The sequence below is a fragment of the Sarcophilus harrisii genome, chromosome 2 (assembly GCF_902635505.1).
Source record: "Sarcophilus harrisii chromosome 2, mSarHar1.11, whole genome shotgun sequence".
NCBI classification, from domain to species: Eukaryota; Metazoa; Chordata; class Mammalia; order Dasyuromorphia; family Dasyuridae; genus Sarcophilus; species Sarcophilus harrisii.
Window position 1 is genome coordinate 149,880,203 of NC_045427.1, and position 18,269 is coordinate 149,898,471.

At 31.6% G+C, this 18,269-nt stretch overlaps 1 protein-coding gene across 4 annotated transcripts in view; it reads left to right on the plus strand.

Annotated features, from left to right (window-relative positions):
* The window catches only part of RALGAPA2 (Ral GTPase activating protein catalytic subunit alpha 2), a 409,655-nt gene that overhangs the window by 58,447 nt on the left and 332,939 nt on the right, over positions 1–18,269 (plus strand). For 3 of the 4 annotated variants that reach the window (XM_031951043.1, XM_031951042.1, XM_031951044.1), the window contains exons 1-2: positions 10,928–11,073; positions 14,517–14,632. In XM_031951043.1, coding sequence (XP_031806903.1) covers positions 11,010–11,073; positions 14,517–14,632 — 180 coding nt within the window. In that variant the 5' untranslated portion in view covers positions 10,928–11,009. Of the gene's footprint in view, positions 1–875; positions 934–3,791; positions 3,836–10,895; positions 11,074–14,516; positions 14,633–18,269 lie in introns of those variants that run through there. The other variant, XM_031951045.1, reaches the window with a different exon arrangement.

The window sequence follows — 18,269 nt, forward strand, 5'->3', positions numbered from 1 at the left end:
CAGTAGTCTACTGTAATAGTCCGGGATTCAAGTGATGAGGTTCCTGCACCAGAATGGTGTCAGTATTAGAAGAGAGATGGGAGTGTATTTGGGAGATGTGTCAAAGATGAAATCAACAGACCTTAGTAACGGATTGGCTAAGAGAGTGAAATGAGGAATTCAGAATGACTACCAGGTTGCAAGTTTGAGGAACTGGGAGGATGGTGTTGCCCTTTACCGAAATGGTGAAAAGTAGGAAGGTTTAGGGGGAGAAAGAATGAGGTCTAGTTTGAACATATTGAATTTAAAATTTCTACTGCACATCTAATTGAATATATATAAAAAGCAGTTGAAGATACAAGATTGAAGGTCAGCAGAGAGATTGAGGGTCAGGATAGGTAGATTTGAGTAATTAAATCCATAAAAGTTTATGAGATCACCAAGTGCAACATAGTATTATATAGAATGAGAAGGAAGAGAAGAGGACCCAGGACAGAACCCCGAGGGACTCCTTTGATTACAGGATATCATTATCTAGAGAAAGATTCATCTAAGGAGATAGAAAGGGAGTGGTCAGTGAAGAAAAATAGTATTTGGGTTGCAAAGCAAAGAAAGAGGTAAAATGACAACATATTCTGATCAGATAAAGTAATTTCAGAATTCATGAACAGAGAAGTAGAACACTTTAGGGTAATGATGGTAAGTGTATCTGAGGTGGGATTGATCTATGATCCTTGAAAATGTATCAAGTTTACTTTTTAAACAGAAGAAATAATATTGATTTGAAATAATATTTACTTTAATATTATTTTGCAACTTTATACTTAACCAAATTACTTTTATGGCCTAGTTTCCCATGATATATTATAAGTAACTAATATTTTTGTTTTATACAGAAAATCTTGCAGCTACTACCTGAAAGGATTTTCTTTCGATGGCATTATCACAGCATAGGTAAGATTATATTTTTTAAAATTTCTAATACTACAATTTCTTCCTTCTGCTAAAATTTCAAATTAGTTTGATGAAGAGAACTTACTCATACTGAAGAATAGTGTTAAAAGTAGTTTGTTTATCCTGTAGGTGGAGCATAAAGATAAGTGATTTTTGGATTCCAGACAATTTTAGAAATGTTTTCTTCTTTTCCTAAATTACTTTCTTTAGAGAAATTATAAATATCCGAATCCTTGTTTTAAAAACAAAACAAAACAAAACAAAACAAAAAACAACTACTACTTTCTCCTCCCCTCATCAACCCATATTCAGTTTACCACTGTTCCCAGTTTTGAATGTTTTGAGATGTGGTGGCAATGAATGAATTTGATAATAATGATATCTATAATAGCTAACATTTAGATAGCACTTACCTTGAAGAAACTGAGACAAACATAGATCTTATTTCACTTGATAAGAAGAAAGCTACCACTGCCTCTTATGTAAGCCACTTTTACAAGATCAGTAATTTAGCTTCTCAATTGTTGAATTTATAATTTTAATAATATAAGATAAAACTTTTAATAAAAATGAAAAGAAAAAACAAAGTAATTGGGAAAAGAAAGGTTTGTCACTATTAGAATTTTGGACTGTGGGTAATAGAATATCATTTTGTTAATGAAATGGAATTTTTTTTTTTTTTTTTTTTGCTGAGATAATTGGGGTTAAGTGACTTACCCAGAGTCACACAGCTAGGAAGGTGTTAAGTGTCTGACACCTGTTTTGAACACAGGTTCTCCTGACTTCAGGACTGGTGCTCTATCCAATGTACCACCTAGCTGCTCTGACATGGACATATTTAATAAATGCTTTTTGCCATTTTCACTTTTCTAAAAAATGTTTTCCTTTTTTGCCTTGCTGCAAGCAGTCTGGTGTTTTTCAGTTGTAGTACTGAAGTTATTTGTTTAGTTAATGATCTAATTGCTTTGACACAGTGATGATACACTCCAGATAACTCTCTTATACTTATTTTTAAACTATGCAAGGAAGTGATAGATTTTTACTTAGATAAATGTAGCATCTAATAGCATATCACACATTATAAAACATGTAGGACTTTAAAAAATTATTTTTACAATAGTAATAGTATCTATCATTTTGCATCCTCTAAATAAAATGACTAAATCTGTATCTGTATCTCTTTATATATGTATAAATGTAGATTGATATACTACAGGTAGTATATACTTGCCATAGGTTACTAAAAGTAAGAGTGGAATCTTAACTATAAGCACATAAAAGACATAACTGGCTGCCATGCCTGAAAAACATTTTTTTCCCTTTAATTTCACTTCTTGAAGTTATTCTCTTCAAATCCCAGTACAAAATGTAGGGAAAAAATAGACATTATCAAGATTTGTGATATTTCTCATAAGCTTTGGATTCCTAAACCAGGAGTAGATTAGAATGAGATATTAATATTTTCATCTTCATTAAATATAATCTTTCTTCACTTTTGTTTGTGTAATTTATGGAAAAACCATACCCATTTTCTCCAGATAGCACTTTGAAATTTCTGAAGATAAGCAGGCTCTCTCTTAGCATGAATAAATTTAGAATTATATCAAAACTTAATTTACTATGATGTCTTCTAAAAGTGCTTCTTAAAGTAGATCGTTTTAATTTAAGAAATCTACATGCTAGTAAATTTAAATATTGATGATTGTTCATACAAATAATGAAATGAAACAAATGAAAAGGTAGTTAATGAGAAGTACACAGAATTGAGGCTATCAGATTTAATTGACTAATTATATATTTGTCATTTGCTTCATGAAATTTTGCTGTATACTAAGATTATAAGATATGGTTACTTAACAAAGGCAGTGAGACATGTCTTCTACTTTTGGAAGGAAATAAATGATATCAGGCTATATGTAATTGTTTTAAAAGCCCCAAAGTAGTATGAATGATTGACAAAATATTAAAATGCTTATTCTATGTCGGGTACTGTGTTAAAAACTGGGGACACAGTTACAAAAATGCCCTCAGTCCCCGCTGTATGTGCCTTACAGAATCTCTACTGCCTTTACTGCGTCTCTGTTTTACGTGATCTTTCCAAACTGCCTTCTTTCCCAAATGGACTGTTTATCTCTCCAAATTCTTAAATATGTACATCTCCCCTTGAGGAGAGACAGAGATTCATTTTTGTTTTTTTATCACCAGTGTCTTTGTTGATTATAGCCAGGAGAATTTTTTTTCCACTCTTCCTGGGATGTAGCACAAAAAGTTCACTCATTTTATTGGTAGAGTTGGCCTGTAAGTTTCGGTACTTATCAACAAGATTTTATATTTTTCAATTTAATAATGTAACTCAGGCCACAACTGTGGATATTGTTGCTAAAAAAACAGCTCACGGGTTTTAATATCTTTAAATTGTGTCTAAGTGAACATTAGTTGACTTTAAACATTAATTTGTTTTTTCCTTTGGAGATTTATTTATCATTCATTTTTATGCATGACAGGAGATAAGTACTACATAAAATCCAATGTGGTTAAATAGATTACTATCATATCAAATACTTTTGGACCTCAGGAAAGGCTTTTGATAAGTTACATAATTAAAATGGAATTATCTTAAAAGGTCTCTCTGTCTATAGCAGGTATTCATTTCTGAAGGTCACTCTTTTTTGAAATTAACCTTTAGCTTTGGTTGGGTTTGAATCAAACTGCTTTTCTTTTTCTTTTCATTGTTTATTAGATCTAGCATTCTTTTAATAAGACTATTGCTTTTTCTATTTTAAATATTTGTTATTGCTACACGACATTGACTTTATTTGTGAATTCCTGTATTACAAATGCATATGTTTTAATTTTAGGGTCTACTCTAAAGAAGCTTTTGCACACTGGAAATTCTATTAAGGTATTTATTTCTGATAAAAGCAGAATCTCAGACTTTTAATGTCATTAGTTCTCTAAAGTACAGTTTTAAAAATTTCACCTTAAATATGATTTTATATTATTTTTTTAACTAAAAAATGTTAATTTGTGGAATAAAATAAACATTTCCATAATATAGTAAAATAAAAAAGATGAATATAAAACTGTACATTTACTATGTACAACTTGTTATTCCTTTCAAACATATAGCATTCATAATAGTTGTGTTGTAAGTTTTTAAGAGTCAAAATAATTTATTTGCTCAAAATTGTTCTTAGAATACTATTGCTATTACTGTGCTATTTTGTTGTAATTATTTCACTCTTCATTATTTTGTGCAAATCTTTTCATGTTTTTCTAAAATCCTAGAGCTTATCATTTGTTATTTATCATCAGTACCATAACTTGAATAGCCATTCCCCACTTGATGGACATCCTTGAAATTTCCAGTTCTTTGTCACCACAAAGAGAGTAGCTGTAACATTTTAGAATATATGTATTCTGTTTTTTTATCCCTAATTATCTTTGGAAATAGACCAAGTAGTTCTATTATTGGGTCAAAGGGTAGTTTATAATAATTCTTTAGGCATAATTCCAAATTGCTCTCCAAAATGACTGGATCAGTTTACAGTTCTACCAACAATGAGTTAGTGCCCCAATTTTGCCATATCCCCTCCAACATTTGTCACTTTTCTATCATTTTACCCAATCTTGTAGGTGTAAAATGATACCCCAAGTTTGTTTTAATTTGCATATCTCTAATCAATAATGATTTAGAGCATTTTTTCCATATGATTATAAATTGTTTTGATTTCTTTATTGGAAAATTGCCTATTCATGGTCTTTGACCATTTTTCATTTGGGGAGATGACTCATATTCTTACAGATCTCATAAAGTTCTTCATATATTTTAGATATGAGACTTTTATCTGATACAATGTCTGTAAAAATTGTTTTCTAATTTTCTGCTTTCTTTTTGATCTTGGTTACATTTTTTTGTCTAATACCTTTCTTAATTTAATGTAACCAGAATTATCCATTTTCTACCTAATTTTACTCTCTATCTCTTGTTTATTCATAAATTATTCACCTATCCATAACTTTGGTAAGTAATATGTTCCATGTTCCATGTTACATTTTCTTGTAATAATTCTCTTTATATATGTTACGTATCCATTTTGACTTTATCTTGGTAAATGGTGTAAGATATTGCTCTATGCCCAGTTTCTGCCATACTGGTTTCCAGTTTTCCCAACAATTTGTACCAAACAATAAATGCTTATTGTGAAATCTTAAGTCTTTATATGTGAAAGTTACAAGGCTATTATGTTTACTTGCTGCTGTGAGTTGTACATCTGTTCTGTTCCATTGATTTATCTGGTAGCAGATAGTTTTGATTACTGCCTTATAACATAATTTAAGATCTCTTACTGCTAAATCTCCTTCCTTTGCTTTTTTATATAATTTCCTTTCATATTCTTAACCATGTTTTCCCAAATGAATTGTTATTTTTTTCTAATTCAGCAAAAAAAGGTTTTCTTTTTTTTTTTGGTTTGTTTTGTAATTTAATTAGGATGGCATTGAATAAATTAGTTTTGGTAAACTGCCATTTTTGTTAAATTGGCCCTGCCTATGAACAGTTAATATTTCTTCAATTATTTAATTCTGATTTTATTTGAATAAATTTTTTTATAGTTCTGTTTATATACTTCCTGGGTTTGCTTTGGCAGATATACTCCCAAGGTATTTTATACTGTCTAGAGTTATTTTAAATGAGGGGTGTGTGTATGTGTGTGTGTGTGTGTGTGTGTGTGTGTGTGTGTGTTGTATGTGTGTATGTGTGTGTGTGTGTGTGTATGTACATACATACATACATGTCTGTTTTTTTTTTACTATCTTGCAGCATTTTGTTTGTAACATATAGGATTGCTGATGATTTATGTGGATTTACTTTATATCCTGCTACTTTGCTAAAATTATTAATTGTTTCAACAAACTTTTAAAAATATGATCCTAATTTGATATATTGCTAATCAATGACATTTGTGAAAAAGAATGTTAATATTTTTATTTCATAGTTAAATTTCTGTGATAATCTATAATTTAGTTTTATTGAGTATAGTAGAAATTGTATTGGATTTTAGGAGCTGAGAGACTTTGTCCCTGTGTGACAGCTCTCTTAAACTCTTAGAATCAATTTTCTTATCTCAAATGAGAATTTAGATGAGACAAAATCTTTGATTCCTTTTTACACTAACATTCTTGGATTTTGAGGTGTTATGATGCAGTACTTCTTTTGTGAAAGACTTCTATCCATAGACTGATGAAGAAAGGTCACTGACCTTCCTGATGATGCTTTTTAAAAAATTTTATTTGTCATTTTATTTATATATATATGCTTTTAAGCCCTTGGAGGTACAAATCCAAATTTTTTTATTTATTATATATATAATTTATATTTATTTATATATATATTTATTTATCATTTGTATTAAAATGAATGTCTTCTTTAAAAGCACATACCAATTGATGATGTCCAGATTATAGTCTAGAAACATATGATATTCACTTATTTTTGGACCAGCATTTTACTGAGAGTAATTCAACACATGGCTAATAATTTTTAAAAGTCACAGCAGCTTAAAACTTGACACATTAACTTTTCTAAATTCATTATGGATGATATAAAGAGAAGGCTTTTTTAAAGTCATACAATCAGTATGTATTATGTTTAATATCTCATAAATATTGACTATAAACTGAGATATGAATTTATCTCAATTGAAATGTGAGCTGTTCATTTTTTTTCTTCCTGAAGTACTCTTCTTTCCAAGGCTCTTTTTACTGATTTCTTTCTTATTTGTGATCCTTCTCTTCTTCAGTTTTTCTGTTATGCAGTTGTAGTTTTCTTTTTTTTTTTTAAATGAATAAAATGATCCCTTTAAAATAAAGTGTCTCAAAATCCTCTCCACATTTTGCTGACTGGCTCCAGTTTGGGGCACTATTGTACTAATAAAAAGTAGGTGAGCTTCATAATTCTGATATAAATAACAGAAGGAGACCCAATATCAGTGCAAAGCAAAGGTGGGAAAAGTATAAAAAAGTGTGAAAGAGCATATCAATGGGATTTAATGGCTTGTGTCTTTTAAACCTTGGGTTTTAATGAAATATAGTAATTAGGGCAACTTAAAGGTTGTTATTCTGGGAGGGTAAGTTAAAATGTCAGTCGGACTTCATTCTTAACATATATTTATCTTTTAAATAGAAACAGAAAAACTTAATGCTAGTGCTTTCTCCATAAGATCATTTTCAATTTATCCTGTGTATATCTTTTTTGTATGTAGCTTTTATATGTTGTTTTCCCCATTAAACTATCAGCCTTTTGAGGGCAGGAACAGTTTTCAACTCTTTATATTCCCATTCTTATTATATTTCTCAGTATCTGTTCTTTGAAAGGTATTTAATAAATGCTCCGTATCTTCATTTAATTTGAGTTAATTGGTTATGTGATTTGATGATTTGGAAATTTCCTTCAGCCATATGGACTGTTTACCCATACATGCGTATATATATCCTGTGGGAATCTTGCTTATTATTACATCCTCTCAAAATTTCCCCACACAGGGTCCACACATTTTGCATCTCTTTGTATTCTTCTGACATCCTGAAGGTAGCATTTATACACTTTAGCTATTCAGTTATTAACCTTTGTTCTTGCCATGTGATCACCTCATCTTCTCTTCTTCTTATATAATTCTTTGATAATGTCTTTTATTCCTGTTCTTCAGAGTTTCACTTTGATTATATATTGCATCTTGTTCACATCTTCTGTTTAGCTCTTCATTATCTTCTGTGCAATGATTACTATTGATTCTTTGGAGGCAGTTACATAGTATGTCAGTATCAATTGAGAGTTACTATTGTAGTCCACAGTAATTTATATAGACATACCTAGGCCATTACTAGATTTTGAAGACAATTCATTCTATTGTGTCAAAAAATAACCTTTTGTATCATACTTTGCTCAGACTTGTAGTGCCCAATATTATTTGTAACCATCAAATCATATTGAGTATGTTTGTAACCAGCATTATAATATTCTGTAATTGAATTGCTAAAAATGAATTATTGACCAAATAAATACTGTTCCTGAAAAAAAAAAAAGGAAAGTTACTATTGAAACTATAAACCTTTTGTTTTCATGGAAAGATTGGAATCAGTAAAGGAAATTTGAGTTTTTCCAAAAGCTATCTAGATTGATCTTTTCTTGTTCAACTTTGGACTCAACTCATTGTTGAGATGTACTTAGTTTTGGGGGAGGGGGGAAAGGTGCTGAACTTTAAACAGAAAATATTTTTCATCCACTTGATCTTATGTGAGTGGAGAGGTCAAACTCCTTTGAGTGGTTACAGTTCTCTTCATGTACCAGATACTGTGGTAGTCATTGGAGGTACAAGTCCAAAGAATTAAATGGTGCCTATTCATAATGAGCTTTCATTCTGAAGGACTAGACAAACTAATTTAAATGCATATTTTTTCATATATGATATGCAAATATATGTAATAAAAATGTCATGTTAATTAATCATTATATACATATAACATAGTTAAATGTAAATTAGGGGAATCAAGAAAAGCTTTATGCAAAAGATGGTGCTTAGCTGCATCTTTTTTTTTTTTCCCCTGAGGCAATTGGGGTTAAGTGATTTGCCCAGGGATTACACAGCTAGGAAGTGTTAAGTGTCTTGAGATCAAATTTGAAGTCCTGTGCTCCTGACTTCAGGACTGATGCTCTATCCACTGCACCACCTAGCTGCCCCATTAACTGCATCTTAAAGGAAGAGAGAAACTATGATGGTGGTAAAGAGGTAGAGATAAGGAGAGAGTGCATACAGTTACAGAGGCATAGAGTTAAGAGGTGGTGTTTGTGTGAAATCTAAAGAGAAAGCCAGTTTGATTGGATTGCTAAATATGGGAGGAGGAATAAATTCCATTATGTTGGAAAGATAGGGACCAGAATTTGAAGGACTTAAAAGTGTTGATCCTAGAAGCAATAAGACGTAACTAGAGCTGGCAGAGTAAAGGAATTACACAGTCAAGATGTGTGCTTAAGGAAAATCCCTTTGGCAGAAGTTAGAGGATGTATTGGAATGGGGAGAGGCTACAGGCAAAGGAACTAGTTAGGCTGCTGTAATTATCTAGGTGAGAGGTTATAATTGCCTTATACCATGATGTTAATTTTGTGTGTGGAAAAAAGTGATCAGACCTGAGAGATGTTGTGAAAATAGAAATATCAGGTTTTCGCAACTGATTAGATTAATTAGTGGAAGAGAGAGAATGGAGTCATACACTGTCTCAAAGTTTAGAGAAGAGAGTCTCCAGAAGGAGAGATAGTAGTGTTACAAGGGGCAGATAAGTTGATCAATAGTAGAGAGAGCCCTGAACTTGGATCATTTGTATTTATTTATCTTTCTTTAGAAGGTCAGGACTCTAATGTGATCAATCAGCCTAAAAATAATCACATGGCAGGAAGAGATTACAGTTGGTCAGAATACAGGCCTTTTAACCCAGCAGGGCAGTGTCCAGTGCAAACAGCTCCAATGTAATTACCAGATGATGATGAGAAATCCCAAAAGTGGTAAATAGAAGGGAATTAGATAGGTTAACTGCCTGGGAGAGAGGGTTTGCTTGTATTTGTACAGATAGAGAAGGAATCAGATGGGTGCCAATGAGCTGTATTCGCCTTGTCCATCAGAGAGAAACAGAAAAAGAGAAAAACCTCAAAACAAAGGAGATTTAAGAAACATCTGACACTGAAAGAGCATGGCTGACAATGAGATTGTTAAAAGAACTTTAAAATCTTCATGCATCATTGGATTTCCTAACACAAGATGAGACTGAACAAGTTCTTGAAAACCAGAAAGAATCATTGGATTCCTTGAGATGAAAAATTGTTGATGAGACTATTGCAGTACTTCAAAGCTTGGATTCCTGGCACATGAACTAATGGACAATGGATTCCTTTTGGACTATTTCTAGGACTTATGGACATGTATAAATTCTCATGTTGATTCATGTTATTTATTATATTACTGTTAGTCTGTGTTATATTGCTATGTACTTATGTAAATTATATGTAATGCCTCCTATATTGATGGATTTATGTATACCTGTTTCAAGTGAGCCCCTTTGGAAACCCGCTAATCTGATTTGATTTCCTATTTCCTTTGGTGTTTTCATCTCCCTTCCTGAGATGTCAGGGAGGGCGTGACCACCTTCTTTCACTTAAAATAATTGTATGATGTTGGAAAAACTAGTTTTTTTGGTCACAGTTTCCTCATCTGTAAAATAATATTTCCACTAAATAACTTAGGAGACTGTTGTGAGGGTGAAATAGTTGATGGATTGTAACTATAGAGCACCATATAAATAGAAACTATATTATTTCTAACTACTTAACTATGATTTTTATTATAACTTCTACTTAGATTTGTCTTTTAGACTGGAGAGATGGAGAAAAATCTCATTAAGTCCCAGGGATTTTGTAAACTAGAAAAAGCAAGTTTAGGGGAAGACAAAGGCGATCTTTTGCTTAAGGTGGTGTTTAGCATCATTCTAATAGGATATTGTTATCCATCCTTAGTATACAGTGGAAAGAAAGAAGCAAATAAAAAGAGCAGAATAGGAAAATTAGAGTTTTCCAGATCTCATTGAGTTAGGTTTTTATTGTAACATCTTCATTTTCTTTTTGAAATGTGAATTCTCAGAGTATCATACACATTTGTAGTTTAGCTTAAATAATTACTTTTAGGTTAAACAAGTTATAGTTTTCATTGGAGGGAGGAGGTAGCTTATGTTTGCCACTATTTTCCCCAAATGGATGATCAAGGGAATTGGCCAGTATGCTTTATTTCTTAGTAGCACTTGTTTGTTACCAATAGTATTAGTTTTTATAAAGTTTCATTTATCTTATTTTTTTGTTGCAAAACTGTGATGATATTACATTAAGAATAATTTTTGAAAATATTTTTGTTTTTTGGTAGATAAGATGTGAAGGAATTCGGCTATATCTTCTATGGCTTCAGGCACTTCAGACAAATTGTGCAGAAGAGCAGGTACTAATTTTTGCCTGCCTTGTACCTGGATTTCCAGCAATCATGTCTTCAAGAGGTCCCTGTACACTTGATACACTTATAAATCCTACTCCTTTTTCATCTGATAGTAAGTAACATTACTAAATGTTGAATTTATCCTTTATATTTGTGAACTTATTTAATTTGTGGGTGTAAATCATAAGCCCTTCTTTCTTGTGAAAGAGATTCTACAACAAAATCACAGGATTTGAAGATGGCTATTGAAGATCCAGAAAAGAAAGTTTACACCATTAAAGCCCTTGGTACCATCAACATTAGAAATGCTTGTGATGATATAAATGGAAATGACACTAAATAAGATGCATTGCTATTTGCCTGGCTACCAAGGACCACTGAGCCTTTATATTGAACTTGCAGCTGAAATCTGAGTTTCAACTCCTAGTAGAATTTGAGCTCCTTGAGAGAAGCGACTGTTCTACTGTTCTGTTCATGTCCCTAGCCTTCAGGGTAATGATTTACATATGGAAATCATTTAACAAATGCTTTTTCATTCATTCATTCGGTCTAAATGAAGAATTTTTTTTTAAAAATTATAGATATTAATCCTTTATGAAGCATTTGAATGGATCTTACAGACTCCATCTTGTGACTCAATTATGGACTTAGTTCAGTTCCCTTTCTGTTCAATTATGAGTATAGCCCAATTTTTGTCTCGTGAGGAAACTTCCTTCATCGTGAGAATCATGACAAAATTATATGGCATTGCTTGAACTTAGCCTTGTGTGGCTAGGAAGTTGGATCCTCCTTTATTTGCTACTTAGCAATCCTTAACTAAAGACCTAGTTTATGCCCTACAGAAATCTGGTCAAATCTGAAGAATGAAGAAGGATTTTCTCATAGTTATATATCTTTTTTTTTTTTTTTTTTTTTTTTTTCATGTTCCTTTGATTGAATACATACTCCCAAGGAAAGTGAGATAGCTCTTTTTCTGATTTCAGAGAATTGCATCTGTTTGCTCTCCTAATAACTTGGAAAGTCTCTAATCTTTCCTCCAGTTAGAAATCAGATGACCTAATTTTACATCCAGGTTAATTGCTTTCTTTTAACTAATTGATCTTATTTGATTAATTGTTTTTAATGCATAAAAATCTACTGCCTCCTGTATTTTGGGATCCAGTATTAAAGCTGAAGAAAGACTGAAACTAACTTACTGGGCAATTGGTATGCATCACTTTGCTCAGAAACCCAAATCTTTGTTTCCTCAGTCAGTTTCATCTTTCACCTGCCACAATATAAGTGAATATATGTCATAATAATGTTTATGTATACCTATATGTATATGTTTATATGTGTTACATATAAGTTTGTGGTTAATGTAGTGCTTTCCACAGAGAAAGCATTTAATAAATACCTTTTTTCTTTCAGTTAGAGTGAACAATATTTTTTAATAGATTAGACTCTAATATGAAACTATAAATATGTTGAAAAATTATAAGCTTTTGTATTTTGAATAGTTTAATTGAAAATTTTTTTTTGCATATGCTAAATAGCATTGAATTTCCTGACTTAAACTGTTCTATATAGTTGCTGCCACTATTGCCTGTCAAACTGAATATAGTAATTCAGTTCAGTTCATCATAGTACTTAGAATACAAAGATAAAATATAACACCATTCCTACCCTTAAAGAATCCAGAATTCCTACCCTTAAAGATACCCAGAATAAAGAAGTAGGGTGTATTAGTGAGGTCTCTTAATGTGTATAATATGAACATAATGTGAAAAAGTACAAAAGAATGAGCCAAACAAAATGCTTTTAGAAATTTGGGAAGAGAAATAGCATTTTCTGTTTGAGGATCAAGAGAAGTTTCATAGAGGAAGTGCTGCCTGAGATAAAATTTCATTAGGTGAAGAGAGGAGTGGAGGCTGTTTTAAGGACCAAAAATGACATGAATTTAAGCAGATGAGGGTAGGATAACGTACTGTATGATATATCATACAGTTAGATTAAACTATAGTGAAAAGGAGTAATGGTACATTGAAAATATTCCTAGAGAACCTTCAACATCAGGATAAAGTAGACTTATATTTTCTTTAGTTAGACAGTAGGAAGCCATTGAAAATTTTTGAGTAGATGACATATATGATGAAAGCGGTATTGTTAGGAAGATTACTTGGGCAGTAGTGTCAAGTATGGATTGGGGAAGGTAACAATAGAGAGGTAAAAGAGTTGAGGCTTTTAAAATCCTCCATCCAAAAAAAAAGTGATAAGGATATGACTTAGATGATTTTAGTGAGAATGGGGAGGACAGAAAAGAAAAAGAGACAGAGATGGACAGACACAGAGATGTAGTAAAACAAACATCTTGACAACTAATTGGGTATGGAGGCATGAAGGATAGAAAAAAGTCAAACATTCAGTTTATAGTAATAATTTGAAGATTTTAAATCTCTGTGACACTGAAAATAGAGAATTTGGGGAATGCCACAGATGATAAATTTGATGTTATATGTTGAGCTTGAAATATAGTAAAATATCTAGACAGAAAAAAAAAATGGATGGCAGTTAGAAATAATGAGACTAGAGTTTAGAAAAGTCAGAGCTAGAAACAATTATCTTTGGTATAGAGATGAGGATTTGTTAGTAAACATTTTTAAAGTTCCCATTACATGCCAGGCACTGTGCTAGGTGCTGAGGATACAAAGAAAGAGAAAAGACAATGCTTGGCCTCCAGTTGCTCATGACCCAAGAAGGAAGAAAAGAAAGAAGTAAATATGCAAAGACACATTATGTCTACGTTAAAGGAAATGGAAAGGCAGTAAAATTAAGAGTCATCAAGAAAGGTTTTCTATAGAAGATAGAATTTAAGATGGGATTTAAAGGATATATATTTTTTTTATGTCATTTTTGGTTTTATTTTTTGGTTGTGACTTTTTACCATAATGTTGGGCCTTTATATAGTGTCAAGTTTCCATTAAGTGAAGTCCTTTTACTTTGGAGACCTTTCCATCCACTTCATCTTTATAATTCTCCACTGTGGACCACTTGCCCTTTTATCAGGCCTGAGTATCAAGATCAGGCCTTTAGGGATCACTTAAAATGGAGTATTCATAGAATATAAGGCATTGTAATAAGAAGAAATAATTTATGCCCCTGGTATTGACTTCATATTAAATTCATCTTTCCAGGAAAACTTTATTACCTTCCTCAGGATTTCTTTTCACTCATTAGGGTCTTGAATTTGGAAGCATCTGAAGAGATCTAGGGGATGGGAAATTAGCTCCTGAAAATTTAAACCAGAAAAAAAGTCATATTTCTTATCATTCAAGGTGAAAGAAATGGCCTTATGAAATTTGGTTGCCTGAGTAAAATTAGGAATTTTAAGAATGGATAAATAGAAATGATGATGTAAAGCTTTTCTCTTCTGGGGAGATATTTAAGTCATCCTGTTTGCCATAGGATTAGCAGTTTATTTAAAAAAAAATATTATTGATTCCTCTGGATTCTTTGCTTTCTGATACTTTATTGAAATTTGTCTTTAATGAAATTCAATTATGATTTGCATTTTAGCAAAAATACATCCTGAAGAAATAACCCCGCTCTTGCCAGCTGTCTCAGGTGAAAAAATTGGTGAGGATCAAACCTGCTTTTTTCTTCAAGTATTATTGCGATATATGGTTATTCAGGTAAGAACAAAATACTATGAAATTGAATAGTTGTATATTTTACCTCAGATTTTAATTGTTATTAATTTACAAAATTCAGTCAATCATTATTCACATAAGAGTTATGAAGCAGTTTTAATATTAATGTCATACAATTGCTTCAACAAAGGTATGCTAAACTATATTATTTTTTTCTAAATGAAAAATTTGGCTTAAATATTAACCTACTCATTCAAATCAAAGATTTGGCTAAATAATGTGTAATTAAGTTGGAATTTAAAAGTGTAGATTTTTGAAAATGATTAGCTCTGTGTGTGTCCAAATATTTGTCAAGTTCCTGATATATTAGCAATTTCTTTATAACATTTCCTCCTGTAGTCCATCTTATAATTTACAAATAAATTATAACAGGCATTTGCTGTCATTTGTAACTTTAGATATGTGAAATAGATTACAGAATAGAATCAATTACAGAGTGGAATCATTTATAAAATACAAGATCTGCATTTGATTTTCACAATATAATCACTATATTTAAATAGAACTTGACATTTCAGTGAGATTTTTACTTTAAATTTTATTATGAACTTAAGAAACATCCTCCAAAACATATACAAATACACCCATATGCAAAGTAGGACAAAAAAAAGAATTGAACATGAAAACATGACTGTATTTGATACTACCTATTTTTTAAAAGTATGTAATAAATTCATCTTGCTACTTTAAAAACTACTTTGTCAATATATCCTTCTTGACTTTCTTCTGTTTTCATATATGCATTTAAAGAAAATTTTAGTTATCTTTTCTTCCCCCTAATCTTTTTTTTCTTTCTCATTTCTCCCTTTTTCCTTGATCACTTTTGCTATGAAAAATGGGGGAAAGGAGGAGGGAGAAAGACACAAACTATATAGCAATTAAAAACAAGGTAAACTGAAAGCATAAAGTTCCAAGCATGACCAATTTCTTACTAAAACATGAATTTACCAATAAGTAGGATTTTAGCTTTCCCAGTTATGGGATTATAAATTAAAGAATAAAGCACTCAAAAAGATAAAATATGTCCCAATAACTCAAATAAAATTATGATTTCAGAAAAAAAAATCTGCAAAGTAAGAAACTGATGCTGAAAGAAGTGAAAAGAACAATGTATTCATTAACAACATCATAAAGAAAAACAATTCTGAGACCTAAAAATTCAGTTATGAGGTTAATAGGACTTTTTATAATTTTGATAAGAAGGAAGAATCATAAATAGAAGAATATATAATTATATAGAAATTGGGAATAAGGGTTAAAGCAACAACACCTTTCTTCCCTCCTGTGTGATTAAGAAATGTTTACTTTTTGAATCTAGCTGCATCAGCAGGTACAGATATGGCAAACCAGACTTCTTTGGATTATAAACCAGACATTCTTGAAGAATAGTTTAATGGTGTAGATACTAGACCAGATTCACTATTATTCACCTGCATCTTTTAATGGTAACTGTTGGAATCCTCACAAAGTATTAAATCATTAGAACTGATAGAGACAATAATTATCTAATTTAGCATGGTTCAGTATGATTGATCAGATCTTACAAGAAGATGTTATGGGCCAGAAGAAACAAGGTACTAAGTAGAACTGATAGACAGTAATGCTTGTGTTCACACCTTTAAAGAGCTCATATAAGCAAGAAGTATTTAAGTACTCATTGGAGTTCACAAGTATGGGAGATTCACAAAGGTAACTTTGTAACTTTGTGAATTCACACTTCCCTTAATCAGTAAACCTTTGGGAGATGATATATAAGAAGCTAATTTAGTAGGGACTTCAGCTGAAAAGATTGAGAAAGAAGCGTCAGTTCAGTTGAGGAGAAGCACTCTCTCGGAGCTGCAACCAGATTCAGCGCTCTGGGAGATTGAGAGCCAGAAGCCCTCTCTCGGAGGCAAGAGAGATTCATTCCAACTTTCACTTTGGTGCTGGCTGGAGACTGAAGAAAGCAGAGGCAAAGGACAATCTGCAAGAGCTCTTAGAATCAAGGAGAGAGAGAGGCCTCTAAGAAAAGCTAACCAGGCTTGGAAAGAGATAAGAAATAAACATTTGCATTTTATCAGCTGGCTGCATTTTGAGTGATTATTACTTTTAACTGAAACTAAGGCCGCCTCCAGAAAACCTCCCCAAGAAACCTGCTCCCAGAGACAACCATTATATATTAAAGAAGAAGAACCCTACAGATAACAAACTTCCTTGACATAAGAATAGAACAGTGGTTAATGGGAGAACTGGATTTATAAACTTAACTCATTACAGCTGACTAAATTTCTGAATTAAGTTGAGACAGAATCATGATTTAGGTAGTTACAGGACAAAATCAGTATTTTGTAAATGAATATTTACAATGAACTTTGTCAATAAAAAAGAGAAAAAGAAACAATCTGATTATTTCAAAATCAAAACTCCTACCTTGTCACAAATAAGTAGAGGCAAGCAAACAATTTCACATAGTGACTGTGTTAAAAATATGTATTTATCTTTCTGTACCTTGAATCTTATACTTCTTAATCAGGAGTTAGGTGTTGTGCTTCATCATAGGTTATTTGGACCGATGATCAAAGTTTTTAAGTCTCAGAGTTATTTTTCTTAATAATGTTAATAAATAATGTTGTTATTGTGACCATTGTTTTGTTTAATTCTCTCTGCATCAAGTCTTATTTTGCAGGGGTTTTTTTCCCCCCTGAAATCATCATTTTATTGAATTATTGGAAAATATTTTGCTTTTTTGAGTGCTCTATTATATAATTTATATTGGCATTATAACTTGATGCCTATAAAGTTATTTTTATGGTTTATTTGGATTTTTGCCTCATTGGATGGTACTTGATTGTATTTTTTCACATTAAGCTTTAAATACTGGTGAGGCAGAGTACTTGAGTGAATATTTTAGTTTATCACTAAGTGACAGACAGTATAAACTGATTTACAGAATGCCATTGCTTTTTAGGGTTTGTAATTGGTTAAAAAATGTGTTCAGAGGAATAAGCACTTACAATTCATGTGAACAGATTGTGACTTTTGCCATACTTTTAAAATATTAAGATCTCTTTAAGGGATAGATGGCCTAGTACAATCAGGAGTGTACTGGGATTCAGGAAGACTTGGGTTCAAATCTTGCCTCCAGTTCTTATTAGCACTATGATCCTGGCAAGTCAATTAACCTCTTGAGCTTTAGTTTCCTTTTCTGCAAAATGGGGAAATTTTATACATGGAGTAACTACTTCATAGGGTTTTTGCAAAATACAAGTGGAATATTATATGTAAATATTTTTCATATTTTAAGAGGTTGTATATACATAGACTATTCAAAGTATGTAGATATAAAGCTGCTTGTCGTATTTTATGTTTAAAAGGTTTTGTCATAATGATTTACTTGAAGCATTATTTTTGAAAATGAGTTGTACGAGTTCACCTATTTTATAATTTTCTTTACCATGACTGTTTAAATTTTTATTATGCCTTTGTAGCATAAAATGGGAATGAAAGGTTTGCAGCAAGAAGAATTTATTTGGTCAGGTCTCAATTTTAGTTCCATTTCTTCCAAAAACTAGTTCTGTGGCCCCTGGGCAAATTAACTTTTCCAGATTTATATTTCCTTATCTATAAAATGAGGAGGTTG